Here is a 17,450-nt window from a genome sequence, read left to right as displayed (position 1 = left end):
TGCAAGGCAGGGGCGTAGCCAGAAATATTTTTCGGGGGGGGGGGGGGGTTCAACCATGCTTTATGTATGTTTGTGCGTGTGTTTGTATGTGTGCGTGTATATATAGGCAAGCAAAATCGAAAAATCTCGGGGGGGGGGGTTCAACCCCCCAACCCCCCCCCCCCCCCCCCCCCCCTGGCTACTCCCCTGCTGCAAGGTGTAGCTTACCGTGGTCTAAATGGCAATTTCATGTTGCAGTGAAAATACCAGCGTCCAGCATTTATAAAACTTCATTGAAAAGCAGTATGACACATCGCGGCTACTGTTAGAGGGTGAATCAGTGTTTGAAGCTGGCCATGTTTTCGCCTGTAGCGTAAAACAACATAGAGAAGAACAAGTGACACTGGCTATGGGCTCATTTTACAGAAATAATCTATAAGCAAGAAACCCATGGGCTGAAGTCGAGAGTCTGAAGGAAACCCGTGTGGTCGGGAAAAGACACGAGGACAATTAAAATGGACACGAGGGCGAGGGGAGGGGGAGCGCAAACTGTGGTGGAAGTTACATCGGCGAGACAGGTAACTTTCAGCGAAGACTCAAGCAGCACATGTATGACGTATGAAATGTTTCTTCTAACTCGCTGGCCGAACACGTAGAAGCAACTGGCCACAAAATAGACCGGGAGAAGGCAAAGCTAACGGAAAGAGAAATGAACTCGACTTCTCGGCTTTATCTTGAATCTCTGACAATCCAGACAACGGCGCACACGCTTGATCGTCATGACGGCAGCTTTCCACACATGTCCGCACGTTGCCTACGTCATATTTTAAACATACATAACCGAACTGCTAGCGCATTAATTTTTAACTGTGAACAAGGCTCCCGTGCGGGAGCCGGAACGTCTTGCTTTTATAAATATTCGTGGTCGGTGTCCATTTTAACACCATAAACTTGAAATAAAGAAAAAGAAAGACAGGTGACTGCGGCATCATGCTCATGAAAAACAGGGTAGCGGTAAAAGTGAAAGCTCACGCCTGGCCACTCGCGTACGTAGTGCACTGTGGCACGGAGCAGAAAAGTACCAGGCCGCCGATGTATTTACTGCACTTTAGCGGATTGTGTAGTCTCTGGGGGTCCACACACAAGAAGTGAAAGCAAAACAACGCTGTTCAAAAGCGAAAACGCCGCGAAATTGCGCTTAAAAACAACGAATTCAACCGTCCGCTTCCCTTCGCCAGAGCGAGGCGAGGTCACGTGATCCAACCCTGCACGTCACAGCGATTGCAGCGCCCGCGTCTCCAGTGGTGGGCCTCGCGCCCAATACTAGTCGGTTACAACCTAAGGAACAATGCCAGCTCCGCCCACAGACATCGCTGGTTCCTACCACGGAGAACGCTTACTCATTTATGTGACATTGAGCACATAGGGGACTGCCCTATACAGACACACGTTCTTCTCGATGGTTATAGGTCAGAAAAAGAATGTCGGGGTAAATTTCGTCAGGGAATAATGCGTCGCTTCTCAAACAAACATAATGTTTTATGTAGTAACGACGAACCTTTATCTCTATGTATACGTAGTATTTACATTAACCGCGAAAAAGTACTTACGGTTCGAGCGGAAACTAGCTAACACAACTGTCTTTCACAGGTGAAGAACAGGCACACCGCGGTTCTGTGGGCGGAGCTTACATTTTCTTTTAGGTTGTGACCGAGTACAGGTTGTAACCTACTATAGCGACTATAGTTCATTGCCCCATTCTGCACCATACTTGGCTCGACACACGATCGCCGTGTGCATCTCGCCTGCGCTATTTCAACGCTGTGAAAGTGCTGCTGTGGCGAGCGCTTTCTCGATAGGAAACTCCAGCAAGCCTCCGACGATTCTCGTATTCACTGCATCGCACCGCCGTCCGCTAAATATTTCCTTTTAGGAGCTGGCTCGCCACGTTCTTAAGCTGGGTCAAAGTCCCGCGCCGTAAGCGTAACCTTAGTTCCAGAGGCGACATCTACAGGCGCAGCTCGCGCGAAAGAGAAGTCTTCCTCCTCTTGTTCTTCGCGCGCCTTGATGATGATATTAGCGCAGGCAAATCCACATATAGCATAGCCAACTGTAGCATGCGCACGCTCGCGAGCAAGAGAAGTCTTCTTCCTCTTGTTCTCCGAGCGCTTTGTTGATGATATTAACGCAGGCAAAACCACATATAGCATAGCCAACTGTAGCATGCGCACGCCCGCGCGAAAGAGAAGTCTTCTTCCTCTTGTTCTTCGAGCACTTTGTTGATATTCATGCAGGAAAAACCACATACAGCATAGCCAACTGTAGCATGCGCACGCTCGCGCGCAAGAGGAGTCTTCTTCCTCTTGTTCTTCGAGCGCTTTGTTGATGATATTCACGCAGGCAAAACCACATATAGCATAGCCAACTGTAGCATGCGCACGCCCGCGCGAAAGAGAAGCCTTCTTCCTCTTGTTCTCCGAGCGCTTTGTTGATATTCATGCAGGAAAAACCACATACAGCATAGCCAACTGTAGCATGCGCACGCTCGCGCGCAAGAGGAGTCTTCTTCCTCTTGTTCTTCGAGCGCTTTGTTGATGATATTAACGCAGGCAAAACCACATATAGCATAGCCAACTGTAGCATGCGCACGCTCGCGCGAAAGAGAAGTCTACTTCCTCTTGTTCTTCGAGCGCCTTGATGATGACATTAACGCAGGCAAAACTACGTATGGCATAGCCAACTGTAGCAAGCGCACGCATGCGCGAAAGAGTAGTCTTCTTCCTCTTGATCTCCGAGAGCCTTGATGACGATAATAACGCAGGCAAAACTCCATTATCTCCGAGCCAGCTCCTCAATCATCATTCACTTCGTGGATATAGCGTGATTTTTTTTTCGTTGAGCATTTATACACTGCGCATTTACAGCATTCCAAAAGTAAGTTCCGCAGTTTCCACGTCTCCAAAATTAATAGCCCTGTTAGGCAAGCATGGCTGACACTCGGTTGCACCTGGCTTCAGTTTACTTCGTCACTAATTGCGTGGTTACCGGTATACATAGGCGTTCCCAGGGGATGGAAAACCGGGCCCGTGCCCCCCCCCCCCCCGAATTTTTTTTTTTTTTTTTTCCATGGAGTACAGAGTCCCAATAGACACTCGACCACATCTGCCGGACCGGCCCCCACTTCAGATCAAGGAGGTGTCCCCCCTCCCCCCCTCAAAAAAAAATTTCTGCCTACGCCACTGCCGTTATACCTTTCAAAGCAATATTATTTTGCCTTAATTGCAAATGAATGATTTCAGCGAGAACATCTCCTCTTCTGCCACCATCACGTGACATTAACATTGCGTCATCAGTGGTCATGCACGGCAGTTTGTCTTTGTTGTTCAAGGCACGTTCGATTTGGCTACAAGGAGGTTTTATATGATACGCTAAGATTGACGAGGAAGCTGCCGTTGACAGATGTATCACGAACCAGCTGCCAATGATAAAAAGATCGCTGCTAACAAACTAGAAGACGCCCAAAGGCAAACCGTTTGAAAGGAAAGAGTAGACCTCATATAGAAAATTATGAGAACAATGAAATATACGTGAAAGAATCCTGAAAAAATCTAGTATCGAACAGTGCGGAGTCATTCTATATATGTCAACTGTCCCTGGTGTTCTGGCCACCATTTCATACTTTAAAAAATATTGTGGCTATCCTCTAGCTATCTCGCGCATAATGTTATCTTAACATACTGCCGAAAAAATTTTTCATCACGCGATGCCCTTTCAAAGTTCGCTGATCTGCGCGAACATGGTGCCACAAAAAGTAATGTAAGATATTCAGGGTGAACGAAAGAGGGTGGATTGATCGAGGGCTCGTTTCTTCTTGTTAGACACAACCTAGCGAAATCAACAGACAATGAAGCTAAGGAACGCATGGGGGACAGTGTATGTTTTAACTGCAGTACTGTAATTATGACATAAATGGAAAATAATTAAAGTGGATGAAAAACCAACGTGCCGCAGGTAGGCACCGAACCTACAACATTAGGATAACGCGTCCGATGCTCTACTAATTTAGCTACAGCAGTGGTCTCTTTCCCATGCACTTTATTGGGTATTTTTATTATGATTACGGTTGCACAGTCTGTAATGTTACTGCACCAAACGCGCATTTGAAATGTTCGCCACAGGATCCTGAAACATTTTCGCTGATGAGCTTGCTGAAATTGATAAGCGGATAATGGATTCATTCCCTTTTTATCTAGAACATCGCAAAAGCTCAGATAAAAGCGGTGCAGACAAATATGCTCCTGAAATACATTGGTACAAATTAAATCGAATAGTAATAAAGACAGAAAATGCTACTGAAGTCAACAGTGGTGGAGTACCCAAGGAATACACCGAGAACACGAACGCCGACGTGCGAGTGCCGCTACGAAACACCTAAGACTAGCTAGGATCGCCTTCAAGTTTTTCTTGCCACAAGCATTTCGTGCTTGGCCTAAGGAAAAAAATCACACTTTCCCCGTAAAATCGAAGCAATGAATGCGATAACAACAAATTGTAACGTTATACTAAGCAAGGCTGGCAACTAACTCTTTTGGATCTGATCTCGCGTAACTCTACAAAACGAGAATACGGCCACTCCAGGGACCGAAGCGGTTTTCGTGCTCTCAGTTCTCTAAACGCGAAGTAAGCGTGGAGAGCACAGCAAGTTTACGAGCTGCGTCCTTGTGTCTGTCGAGATAGGGCGTGCGCCAGCACTCGCGACCGCGCGCTTGTGAGCAACGTTCGCAGTTGCAGCTCAAGCGACGCAGCCCCCCCCCCCCCCGCACCTGAAGGCAACCGGGGCGTTTCCTCTCTGCTTGAGGAGCCATCGACACTAGGCCTCGCACGCGGGGCGATATTATCGCATGCTCCTTTCGTGCTATCCGCGGCTATATACAAAAGGACCTCCGGTTCCATGGCAACCGCCGCATCCAGGTATTCAAGGCGGTTCTTCACTTCCTTACGGACACCGGACAGGACAACCGGCTGTAGAAGCCGCCCGCCGCGACCTCGGCCATGGACGCCAAACTCCTCCTCTTCTCATCTTCATTTCCCTCTCCCTCTTCCCCTGCAGACGCTGAAAGCGCTTCCATTTAGGGTTGGAGAAATTGCGTCTTTTCCTCTCCTCAAACTCTCCTCCTCCGCCTCCCCGTGCGACGGAAATGGCCGGCTCGTTTCGTCTCTGCTTCATGCGCCTCGTCCCCAGCGTTTGCGTGCTTTTACTTGGCGCGTAGAAGATACAATGCGCGGGGCGATGTTATCAATTACGACTTTACACAAAAAATTACAGCGACGAAAAAAAAAAATCGCCGAGAGTGTCCACAATAGAGCTACTATCACAATAAAAAAAGAAAACACAGCCTGCTTCCTCGGCGACGTCATTTCCACCCCAGGCCTAAAACACTTTCGTGTTATAAGCTTCCTCCTCCTTCCAGACTCGAACTGATGCGACTCTGACGGCCAATACAAAATGGCGACAGTTACACGAAGCCTCTCGACAGACGGCTCCGTATTAATCGGTTGTGTTAGTTTGACCATGCGGGCCTTCCGGTTAGCTCATACGGCCGAACTACAGTGTTCGTAACGGCTTGGATTACAGGACAAGCACGACGTTTTCTTCAAACCTGACTCATTTCTTCACCCCTCACCAAAAAAGAATCTTATTTGTTTCTTTCCTAACTTTACTCCCTTTCTATGTGGATGAAAAGCTTATTCTTTTCTTTCGTAGAACTTCCTCTACCTTGAGTATTTTCGTGGCAGGTATATGCGAAATTGTCGGGTCGTCGGAATTATAACTTGCCTCTGGAGCTTCTACGGTGTATGTCCTACAGAGTCTGCTTGTTCTTTATCTTCAACATTCCAGTCCGAAGAAAACATGTTTTACAGCAATCACTGGAGTCGTCCTCATGTGTGCATTGATTGTAACGTTGTTGCTTCTTTATTTTTTTTTTTACCGTTTATGCATTACTTAACAAAAGGCTTAGTTATCCTGCAAACAGCGCGGACGTGACTGAATGCTTGCTTCTGCGCGGTTCCATGCACACTCGTTTTATATTGTTTTTTTTTCTCTGCACACTGATTCATGTGCCTTTCTTTCGTTCTTTCTATCTTTTTTTTTAAATACGAAACATGATTCCAGTAGCATCAAGCGCTTCACTTTAAATGCCTATAGTGAAGTTCTGCGAAAGCGGCAATAATAAAAAAAAAGGCGACGTTAGCTTTTGAGAAATATTAGTTTTTTTTTTTTTTTTTGCAGTGAATAGCATTTTTTGTGAGTACAATCCCAACGTCAAGATTGGAAAATGAGTTACGAAGCAAAGCGTAGAAAAACTAAAACTTTATGATAAAATTGTGACTTAAGATGATGAAAACCATTTCGGCCAATATGATGGATAGGTTAATGTAAACATCGCGGGCAGAATTCCCAAGCGGTTTCGCTTGTAAATGTTGTTTCCTCTTGGCTGATCTTCAGCAATCATTTATTGCATCTAAAAACTTGTTTATCCCTGATCTTTCGGCCACATCTTGAAGGTCTCCGCACTACGCCATTAAAAATTAATTAGGCAGCATCCTTCAAATATTATATTTCAAAACATAGGGTGTCTTTCAATATGTCTCGGTCGCCAACGTGTAGGTGGTACTTCCTACGAATTAATAATTAATTAATTATCCAGTACGGCGAGTTTGGAGGGTCCATGAAGCATTAAACGTTCGCAGTCGTAACGTCTGTGCTATATACACAAAAGTAACGCATTGTTCAAAACGAAAACACTGCTATAACACAGCTTGCGTATTGCAGTAAAGTTCAATAGCCAGCTGAAGGGGCAGCATCGAAACTTTCTGGGTATGGTCCGACATCACAATGGCATAACGTGTGCCCTTACGAATTAGATTTTTATTATAGGAACATCTTGGTGACTACAAGCCCGCCATATTGCGCAACATAAGGCACGGAATCGCTTCGTAATGTTAAGGTCTTACCTTAGAATGTCCTGTGTGAGTCACTTGAACATCTAGAGATCCCGCCAACACCGTGTACCAGTTTGAGCCACGGTCGCCTTGGCGGAAAACTGCGCAAGAAATGACGCGAGAGGTGAGAGCTGCGGAAGAGGATTACATCAAATAGAATGTACTTGATAACCGCTAACGCCGCAAAATAGTCAACGAGGTGATGCCGTTATAGAGAAGTTTCGAGAGGTTTCCGAACTTATCTTACTTCAATATCACCACCGAGGAAAATTCAGGAAACGCACAAACATACATTTGAGGAAACTGCTTCCTTCCTTCGAATGAAGCATGTTAAGGTAAAAAAGCAAGTACAGGAGCTAACAGGACCAAAAAAGTTCTTTAATTTCTCAAATAAGAATATAAAGCTGGCGAACTTCACAATAATAATTAAAACGTTTAGAACTCCTTAATGGGATGCAGTAACACTAAATGCATGAATAGCGTAGACTAATGTTTTCACGTTAGTCTAGTAAAATCAGCGAAGAATACTCAGTCTTAACGTCAAAGTGCTCTTTTAAAGTGAAGACTTAAACAAAACTCACGGTACGCATGTGATTGTAATTTAAAATGATAATCCTGTCTACTTAAAGCACTATGGTTACATAAGTGTAATGATGACCCGCTGGTACTGATATAAGTCACTTATATATTGCACAGTTGCAGCTTCAGGAGCATTAGAATAAGTGCATGTATCTTCTTTTGTTACTTGACTGGAATTATATAATAAATTACTATAGATAATATCAATGCAATGACTGAAGTATACCAAATCTTATTTGTCTTTCTTATTTTCAATTCACATCTTCTCGCGCCTTCCAAGTACAAAGAAGTCAGTCAAAGATACCCTCTAGTTAGCTTTTACGTTTTTTTTTCTCTCTTTCTCTGTTTCCGGTGTTGATCCCAGAGGCAAAGCTTCCTGATAAGTTTCCTTACACACTACACATGACAAAAAAAGGCAATAAACAACAAACCATTTTGATATCGTTGCTTTTGGTTCCAGCTTTTCCCGCTTTCCTAGTTTTCGTGTTTTTCAATTCACGTTGCTTTAACGCACCAACACGCATGCACACGTACGCGTGCGCATGCGCGAACAAAAAAAAAAGCAAAAAAAAGTGTGCTGCCATCAAAGCACCCTGAAAAGCACATTACAAACTACGTGGTAATCTTGAACATCGAGTGCACGTAGGCCATTCAATCACTGTTGGTCATTCGGCCATACCATATATGGTTCTACAAAGCACCTCTGTTTAGCACACACATGCTGGAGAATGATGTATGTGAGAATTTGTCACTCTTTCGACGTACGACCCCCATCCTCCCCCCCTTATTTCCCCTCCAGCCATCCAGCCATGCAGAGCACTCTGCTAGTACGCCGGGGCCATTGATCGACGCCGTCAGGGGCCATTAAGCACGAGAAACGCCTCTTCACCCAGCGCAACGGTTGGAAGAAACGAGGCCGTATATGTAACGTCTGTGTTAGAAGGAAGATCGCTGTACACTAGGAAAAGCGTTATTAGCCGGAACCTCCACGTGTTGTCACTGATTCAAGGTTCATAGAACACCAAAATCGGGCGCCTATTGGGAGATTCTCTACCTATATGAACTGGAGCAAGGGGATGATGTCATAGGGAAAGAGCCGTATTTATTTCCGGCTTGAAAAAGTTAGCTTTTGTCGCGTTCGTTAAAGGAACGCTAAAGTGAAGCAATACCTTAGTTTAGACTCATAAATTACATCCCGAAAATTCTAGTGTCGGTATTTTCACCGTCATATGTTTACTTATACATGAGAAAATGAATTCCAAAAGTTCAGCTTTCAAATTTCTCGCCGAAATCTGCGATGGTGGCGTCACGGATTTCAGTTTGTTTTCTCGTATTTTGACCATACTGGCTCAGCGAAATTTCTTCCAAGACTTGGTATGTTACATCTCTGGCTCCCTCAGAAGACAATGCACTTCATTTTTACCAATTAGGAAGTACGTAGGCAATATATAGACGCTGTGGAAATCTATGACGCCACGGCGACCGGTGCGGGAAGTTCATGGTGGCGTCGCTACCAGCATTTTCTTTTTACGTGTCTTCTCGCTTACCAAGCGTCGTCTCGCAGCAAGCGTGTTGTTTTTGGTATCGTAGAAGAGTAATTTTTTTAATTCGAGAAAAATCGTTTTTTTCTTTAGTGTCCCTTTAAGTAACGCCTCAACGTTCTCAAATCTCTGAAAGAGTGCCCGCGGTGTTCACAGCTTAGCCTGTCTCTAACGTCAATTACGCAGGCCATAAAGTTTCATGATAGTGCACTAGAGGGAAATCTGGCGCTAGTGTCTACGGGAGCTGCAACACACGGTGCTTCAGCCAGCATGGGAATGATGAGTAGTACCTGGATTTGGCAAAGCTTCGTTCTTTCGGATTCGTATGGCTCCGTGTGGCCTGCAGCCGCTTTGTCGAAAGACGCAGTTCAGCAAAAGTGCAGCGGTCCCACTTCACCACTTTGACCTTTTTTGTCTGACCACTTCAAGTCAGCTCACGAGGTTCAAAACGAGCCGCGCTCTTATCCGAAGCAAAATCCGAAACATGACAATAAACAAAACCGCATATTCACTCGAAGCCGCAAGAACAAAGACTACTCAAATCCATGTACTACATTCATATGGTAGCTGAACGATCGCAGCGCCACAGTTCCCTCTAGTAAATACTGTAGGACACTTTATGATGCAAGGAATGTCGTTGAGGCGAACGTTTCGACAAGTCTACGCACTTGTCTTGACATATGTCTTCGACAATCACTTAGCAAGGAACTTGCCAAGTGACTTGTCAAGAGCCCTTGTCCTATCGGGAAAATGGGGCCACGTGAAGCTTGGCGTGTGCGTCCCTGACGTTCTACTTCTTTCTTTCTTTCTTTCTTTCTTTCTTTCTTTCTTTCTTTCTTTCTTTCTTTCTTTCTTTCTTTCTTTCTTTCTTTCTTTCTTTCTTTCTTTCTTTCTTTCTTTCTTTCTTTCTTTCTTTCTTTCTCTTAGCGCGATGCTCCCTCCCAACTGTTTCCTTCCTCCATGCAGGGACTGACCTTCACCTACGTGCTTAGCAGCACAGCGCTTCAGCTCATATCCAGGTAACCGTGAAACTCGTGCATCTTAGGCACACGTAGACAGGACGGGCGCGCCCGTCCTGTCTACGTGTGCCTTTCTGTTGTGTTCGTTCCACTGCGCTGCTAAGATGCACAAGTTCCACACCCACCAACTAGCCCAAATTTCCGCGTTGAACAGTGAAACGTGGCGACGTGAAGTTACAAGTCCGAATCTCGGTAACCTTGGCAAAAGGTCAGATCGCCGCACCAGAAACGGCTAATCAACCACAAGCCCACGATCGAGGGAGCATCAATTATTGGAAAACGTCGCGTACTAATACGCATGTGACCGGTGCAGCTTTGAGAGCCGCGTTTCTGTACGCTCGCCGGCGCCGGTTTTATTGCGTGCGACACCGAAATACGCGATTCGTAAGTGTTTGAACAACGATACAACCAGCTCCACTCTGTGAAAGCCGTCGAAACAGCTAAGCTGATTGCCCCCTTCGTCAGGTTATCATCTGTATGGCATTTTTGCCAGTAGTTTCTAAATATTTCTGTGTTGTATCATTGCACTTTACTTGATACTCTATCTTAAGGCATGGGGCGACGGTATGTTCATTCACGGCCGTGCTGGAACGCTTGCTGGAACGCTACGGCAGCGTTCCTACGGTAGCGTTCCAGTGCGGCCGTGGCCCATTCCACCCGCCCACTCGCCCACAACGCGTATTGCTATCAGGTCTGCGCTGGAACGCAAGCAGTCTTGCTTTGCAACAATGCTTGCGTTCAGAGTGCATGACACACCCGCGTTAGCAGACGGACAGCGAAGGATCGAAAGAAGAGCTAATCGCTGTCAAAAATCTGCCAAAGCGTTCAGGCTTCTTGATGGTTTGTATTTTTCACATCACATATCGGCCCAGTACTGATATTAGGACGGATCATGAAATTTGCAAGCAGGTTGAAGTGTCTTACTTGAAACCAACAATACTTGTTTTGAAGATGTTTGTTTTGGCACACAGGCACACATCTCTGTCGGAGGACTTGGGTCGAAAAACATGAACGTCCGAGCTAACTTTGTGGCAGATGCGAATATCAGTACTCAGCCAAAGCATAATATTTCAGATAGGAACGACAAACTGTCATTTTTACTAAGCCTAGTATTTACATTACCACTTAGCAAGACCACTTCAAACGGACTGCAGCTGGCGCGGCTCTGTTACAGAGGTGGAGGGCAGGCGCTCCGCGGTTCCGTAGGCGGCATTAAGCTGTTTCTTAGGTTGTTATCAACGTCAAATTTCTTGAGCGGGCGTTCATCACCTACAGTGGTTTACAACCTAAGACCAAATAAGAGGTCCACCCGCAAAATTAAGGCGCGCGTGTCATTCAGACAGTTGTGCAAGCTGGTTTCCTTCCAACCGGTGTGTACTTTTTCTGTGCTAATGTAAATACACGCATATCGAAAACTAAAGGTTCGTCGTTCCTACCCAAAATATGACCTTTGGCAAAGCAGTGATATCGGAACCTTTGACTAAACTTGCCAGGACGTTCAAGTTCTGACACATAACCAGCGAGACGAACATGCGTCTGTATGGGTACACAAATTATCGGAAACGTGCGAAACTTGCTTGACGTCACGGAAGTGCGCAAATGTGATTAGACGGAACGCCTGCGCAAGTTCTCTCTGTGTGGGACAGTGATAGCTGTGGGCGGAGCCTGCATTTATTCTTCGGTTATAACCGACTATACGTAAAAATTTCAATGTGATGTTAGGTAACATAGTCATAAAGCGCGCATTCCAATCGTGGGATTATTAATTTCGAGCAATAATTCATTTACTTATATCCATTCATTTATAAATCTATTTTCTTAGCTATAGTTGAAGAAAACAGCTCTGGTATATATCTGGTGGTATGCTTCAAGGCATTAGTTTATCAACGCTTGATTTTCTTCCCTGGGCCATGATAAGGAGTTGGTAGGGTAAGCCGTCAAAGTTGATGCTTCTGCGGAGTTTCCACGAGTGGTTTTCAGCGCTGTGATCAAAATGCAATTGTGATAAATGTTAAGCGATAAAATCGAACCGACATGGTTAGATTTTGCCAAGAAATTGAGCACGCGCTCGAAGACCGCATGTAAGCGTACGATTTCAGATGTGGCTTCGTAACTTCTCGACGTCAGTTTGGGACATTTGCCTTAAGTCATTTTGTACGCGAATGGACTTACTTTTGAGACGGTGCAATAACAAACGTAAATACCACGTAAATACATACAGGCCTGACTGTCGTATTGGAAGTAGAGACACCGACGTAATAGCTTTCAGAGTGGCTCATAGAGAGGCATTTCATGCGCTATTACGCTAGTGACTGCTCGTTACAGGTCTCTGAGAAAGAGTGATATAATAGGTGATAGAATAATGGGTTTCATAACAACGCCGTTCACTTTTTATGACGCCACAAAGTATGATGTAATTAAGTACAAATTTGAGATTATGTTCATCGACTAAAGATCATAGTAAAGAAAGCAGGAGTAAAATGTGTTAGCATAAGCTGCCATCATTAATAAGCCTGTCCGGTTAGAGCAAATCCTGACAAAATCCAGCAACATATTACGGGTCGGGAACGTTACACAAAACACACAAACGCGCACACAGTTACGTTACTCTCGCGCGACTGCGCGAGAATAATAAGAAGAACCATCGGCACGTTGCGCGTCTGGCAAGCATCACTGAAGGAAACAGCGAAGCGGTTGCCATGGAGACGAACACGAAGCGGGAATAGACTCGTATAGCAACGTCAAAGGAGAGCATTGCGCGCGATTTCGAAGGACGCATTAAAAAGGAAAATTGAGGAGCCATTCCACTCTGTGAAGGTGGACGACGAGCGAAGATTATTGTTATTATTATTATTATTATTATTATTATTATTATTATTATTATTATTATTATTATTATTATTATTATTATTATTATTATTATTAATTGTTGAACTATAGCCGAAAGCACGCCCTGTAACTGAACCCGAAATGCCTGTCCAAAAAGTCCCTTTAGAGTTTAGCGTATGCTCCTGTAAAGTTTTCAATTTGCGCAGCACGCGCCTTTTTGCCGCGATATGCGTCGTCGTGCCTCCTGTGTGGCCCAGGCGTTCGTGTTTGACGCCCGTATGTTTCCTTCATTTTTTAGTGAGCTGGTGTAGAGTAGTTGGGGTTTGCCCAATTTCTGCGGCCCGTACTTTTCTGCTCGCTAACAAACTGAACTCCCTAGCCGTACACAACAGCTTCGCGGCGAAAATCAGCCATCTGTCCGTGATTGACTCGAGTCTAAACTCGCGCCTGGAAACGGCAGCGGGCTCTCACCTTGTGCACTACCAACTTGCACAAACACTTGCTTATCAGATAACGGCACTATCTCTACGGAAAGTCTAACGCTATAGCTGTGTGCAGATAACACCTTTGTTCTCTGCAGTAGGGAATCCTCTGAAATAGACACACTCACGAAACCACTTCTGAATTCTCTATGACGCACAAATACACCCCGAAAAACCGCGCGACAGCTATACGTGGTTCGATAGCTTCCTCGGTTACGCATCCGCCTTGCAATGACGCATTTCCTTGGTTGAATGGACTCAACCGGCAATGGTGGTGGGAGGCAAAACACAGTTGTCTGATTTTGTCATGTGATGGTGGAGAAGGTTGTGGTCATCTCGCGGAAAGAATGATTCCGCAAGACCAAGCAGACTATCGCATAGCGTACACACGTCAGGCACACATCAAGCGAAGCCTAACCTTCAACTTGTAACCTGTACCGTCAGCGTCGTAAGCTTAAGGACCACGAGACACAAGAAAAAACGGAATGTTCCGGCTGCTTCGACAGGAAGCCTTGAGCATAGCTTGTCGGCGTGTTCTAAAATGTGCTAACAGCATGTACTGCGAACTTCGTTCGAATGCACTCACAAGTTGAGAAATATAAAGCTTTCTCCGACCTACCAGAAAAATATGGCGCGAAACCAAGCGCCATCACGTCGCCCCTGATAGGCGCGCTGCCGGCCGTCTCGACTACAATGATATAATAATAATATCTGGGTGATTCCACGTAAGATCGAACAAACGATGACTGGTCGACCTCTTAAATTTGTTCCAAAATATTATATATTATTGCCTGATGAGTGGAAGGAAGAGACCCGCAATTTGTTTTGCCGTCAAAAATTTTTTCGAAGCACAGGAAATCAATAATGACGAAGAGGTGGAGTGGAGCGCTCATCCGCTCTGCTGTTCTGGCCTAATTTCGCTATGAATTGCACAAAATATATTAAAGTTAGGTAGCTGAAATATCTTTAACTAAATATATGCATGTTTTTGCTTCTGCTCAGGTATTTTTAGTTTTTATGTGTAGTGTATATGTTTTTATAAAAACCTCAAAATTGGCCAAGGAAACGTTATTTTCTTTACTTTGAAGGTCTTTATCTAAAACAAACCTTGTACCAGAGCGACAACAATGCCGCATTACGTTCTTCGCGTACTTATCTACCAAACTGCCGAATCTTATATTTATATAAATTTTCAGTAAAGAGATACGACAGGGCTAAGTTCAAGAAAATACCAAACAATGGAAATTTCAGACGACAATGAAAAAAAAATATTTTTTATATTTTTAAACTTTGTCCGCTTATTCTCCTCCACATCAGCTTTCACAGTTATTGAAAACATACTGCATAATTTTGTTGCACTAATAGTTATGGCCTCTCCAATGAGACCCTTAGGCAAGGCTCAGCGCACCATGCAGGTCTGAAGATTCGATGCTTCCATGCTTAAGAAATAAGCTTCTTAAAATAATTTTTCGCTAGTGTGGATGGCAGGAGAGCGACGTTGACAGCGTTCCGGGGGTTCCGTCGTTGCTGCATGAATTTGCCGAAAGCTTTCGGTCCAAAGCGCTCAGAACCAGCACTTTCCTTCAGCTGAACTTTCCGATGCATCACCCAAAAGGGACACTAAAGAGGAACAATGAATTGTTTTAGATCGATAAATTGTGCTCTGAGAAGTCTAATCTCGTTAATTTCGTCATCATAGGTTTATTGATAAAGGAGAAAATCAAGTTCAATGTTTAATTTTTAAATTTTGCGCCAAAATCCCCCCGCGTGACGTCACGGATTTCAAAGTGTATTTATCGTATTTTGGCGCCATTGGATCAACAACATTACCCCAATCTTGCTATGTTAAGTCTATGGACACCTCAGAGGACAATTCACTTCATTTTTATCGATTAGGAACTACGTAGTCCCTAGTAGGCGCCGTCAAAATATGTGACGTCACGGCGAACGGTGCGGAAACTTCTAGGTGGCGTCGCCACCCACATTTTCTTTTTGCGCGTTTTCTCGCTCACTAAGCGTCTTCTTGCAGCAAGCGTAGTGTTTTGGCATCGTGAAAGAGTACTTTACTAATATGAGAAAAATCGTTGTGCTCTTTAGTGTCCCTTTACCTTTACGCCCGCCGTATCTTGCAGCGAACATTTTCGGCTACCACCTTCAGTTTGTTTTCTCTTGATGTAGGCTGGCCTGAACGGACTTCTAACTGTGCCAGGAGGTCTCAAAGAGGACAAGCCGGTAGTCGCAGTGATCTGGTTAATGACGTCGATTTCTTTTTCAGGGGGCATAAGAATGTCATCGTTCAACTGCGCGTTCCGTGAAGATCTTTCATTGCAGTCGTAGCAAAAGCACGCGCAGCACAAGTAGTCCGTCTCACTGACAGTCACTGATCTTTCGGGTGTTAAACGTCCCCTCAAAGCATTGACGTCTAGGTCGGTAACTCTGTGAAATTTTGGGTTCTTTGCAATAATTAAGCTTCTTGTGCTTCGAAAGGTAGTCTCCACAATATACTCATTCAGAACTACACTTTCTCGCCATGAGACGCGGAGTAGAGTAAGAGCAAAGCGCAAGCACTATCGGCATCGAATGAAGTGTGAACAGCGGACCGAACGCGCGGCCAGTTCAGGCCGTCTGCTGCCGACATCTAAGATAGGCAAGCGCAACCGCTTACCAATAGTTTTGCTTTTCGTTCCTTTGACATTCCATACTGTCAGCGGCATACGAATTCACACGGCCGCTGTGTCTACAACATGCGTGCTTGGCGCCCAAACAAAGACGATGGGCTAAGGTCCGGGAAGCGCTGGCTGCCACTCGAATTCACCGGCAGCATTTCGGATCCCGCACAAGAAACGCTACACTACGTAAACGTGAACTTCGAGCCTTGAGCACGTTCGCCCGGCGCTGTTGCCATGAGGCTTGGATCGACGAACATTCAAAAAGAACGAAAGTGAGATTGCGAGCCGCTAACGCGTAGCAACGCATCGCCGAAGAGCAGAGAGAGAGCCGAGACACGAGCGGCGTCGGACGCAGCTGAACGAGCTCCAGCACAGAATCCCGTTTTCTTCTTTCACATGTAACCCCGCCGATTTGCTAGTAGTTGAATACAGTTTTCTTCTTTAAATCGAACCTGGTCTTAAATCCATCATTTGGTCTCCGCTGACTATATTTTGCTTTGCCACTGGAGCGCCACGTTCATGCTTTCCACTGATCGCAACTAGCGCAGCGCAGTTTCTCTGGCAGCAGCGTGCGTGAAGCGAGCGCTCATAGCTCCCTGATAGAGTTCTCATCTTGCTTCCATCTACGCCGTGTTATCAGCGCCTAGCTGCGATGCGAACAGAGGGCGGATAGAAGAGCGAAGCTCCAGTGCACGTGCGTTCAAGTCACCCGAGAGGTGTTGCTGTTTCGAACTCAGTCGGTCTGAGGACACGAAAACGAGCTCTCACTGCGCCGTTTCTTACAACGAGCGTCTCGGGTGCGCGTGCGCCTGCTCGGTAGCCCCGCGATCGTGGCCGCTGCAGTGACCAAATAATTTCAAAATTAACGTCTTCAGTGCCGGCAACAGCTTTTTCGGTACTGCTGGCCTTTTAATAAAAAGAAATTCAATCCTGCCTGCATTCTATACACTTGCTGGGCAAGAAGTCGGAATTGGCAATCCTTGCCTAAGGGTCTCATTGGAGGGGCTGTAACTATTAGTGCAACACAATTATACAATATGTTTTCAATGATTGTGAAAGCTGATGCGGAGGAGATTAGGTGTACAAAGTTTAAGAAATATAAAAAAATGAGTTTTTTTTAATTGTCGTCTGAATTTTCCATTGTTCGGTGTTTTCTTGAATATAGCCCGATCGTATCTCTTTACTGAAAAGCTATATAAATATAAGATTCGGCAGTTTGGTAGAAATGTGCGCGAACAACGTAATGCGGAATTTTCGTCGCTCTGCTACAAGGCTTTTTTGAGATAAAGACCTTCAAAGTAAAGGAAATAACGTTTCCTGGGCCAATTTTGAGGTTTTCTATAAAAG

At 45.2% G+C, this 17,450-nt stretch overlaps 1 protein-coding gene and 1 long non-coding RNA gene across 2 annotated transcripts in view; one reads left to right on the top strand and one right to left on the bottom strand.

Annotated features, from left to right (window-relative positions):
* LOC119386998 (uncharacterized) overlaps positions 1-17,450 on the top strand; it is a 77,560-nt gene that overhangs the window by 18,293 nt on the left and 41,817 nt on the right. The gene's annotated exons all lie outside the window — the stretch shown is intronic.
* Positions 1-17,450, bottom strand: part of LOC119386996 (rap guanine nucleotide exchange factor 4) — a 387,003-nt gene that overhangs the window by 338,682 nt on the left and 30,871 nt on the right. Inside the window, exon 3 of the mRNA XM_037654296.2 lies at positions 6,997-7,085. Coding sequence (XP_037510224.1) covers positions 6,997-7,085 — 89 coding nt within the window. The remainder of the gene's footprint in view (positions 1-6,996; positions 7,086-17,450) is intronic.

The sequence above is a fragment of the Rhipicephalus sanguineus genome, chromosome 3 (assembly GCF_013339695.2).
Source record: "Rhipicephalus sanguineus isolate Rsan-2018 chromosome 3, BIME_Rsan_1.4, whole genome shotgun sequence".
In the NCBI taxonomy this organism is placed as follows: Eukaryota; Metazoa; Arthropoda; class Arachnida; order Ixodida; family Ixodidae; genus Rhipicephalus; species Rhipicephalus sanguineus.
Note: the sequence above shows the minus strand (reverse complement) of the source record. Positions and strands in the feature narration are given on the sequence as shown.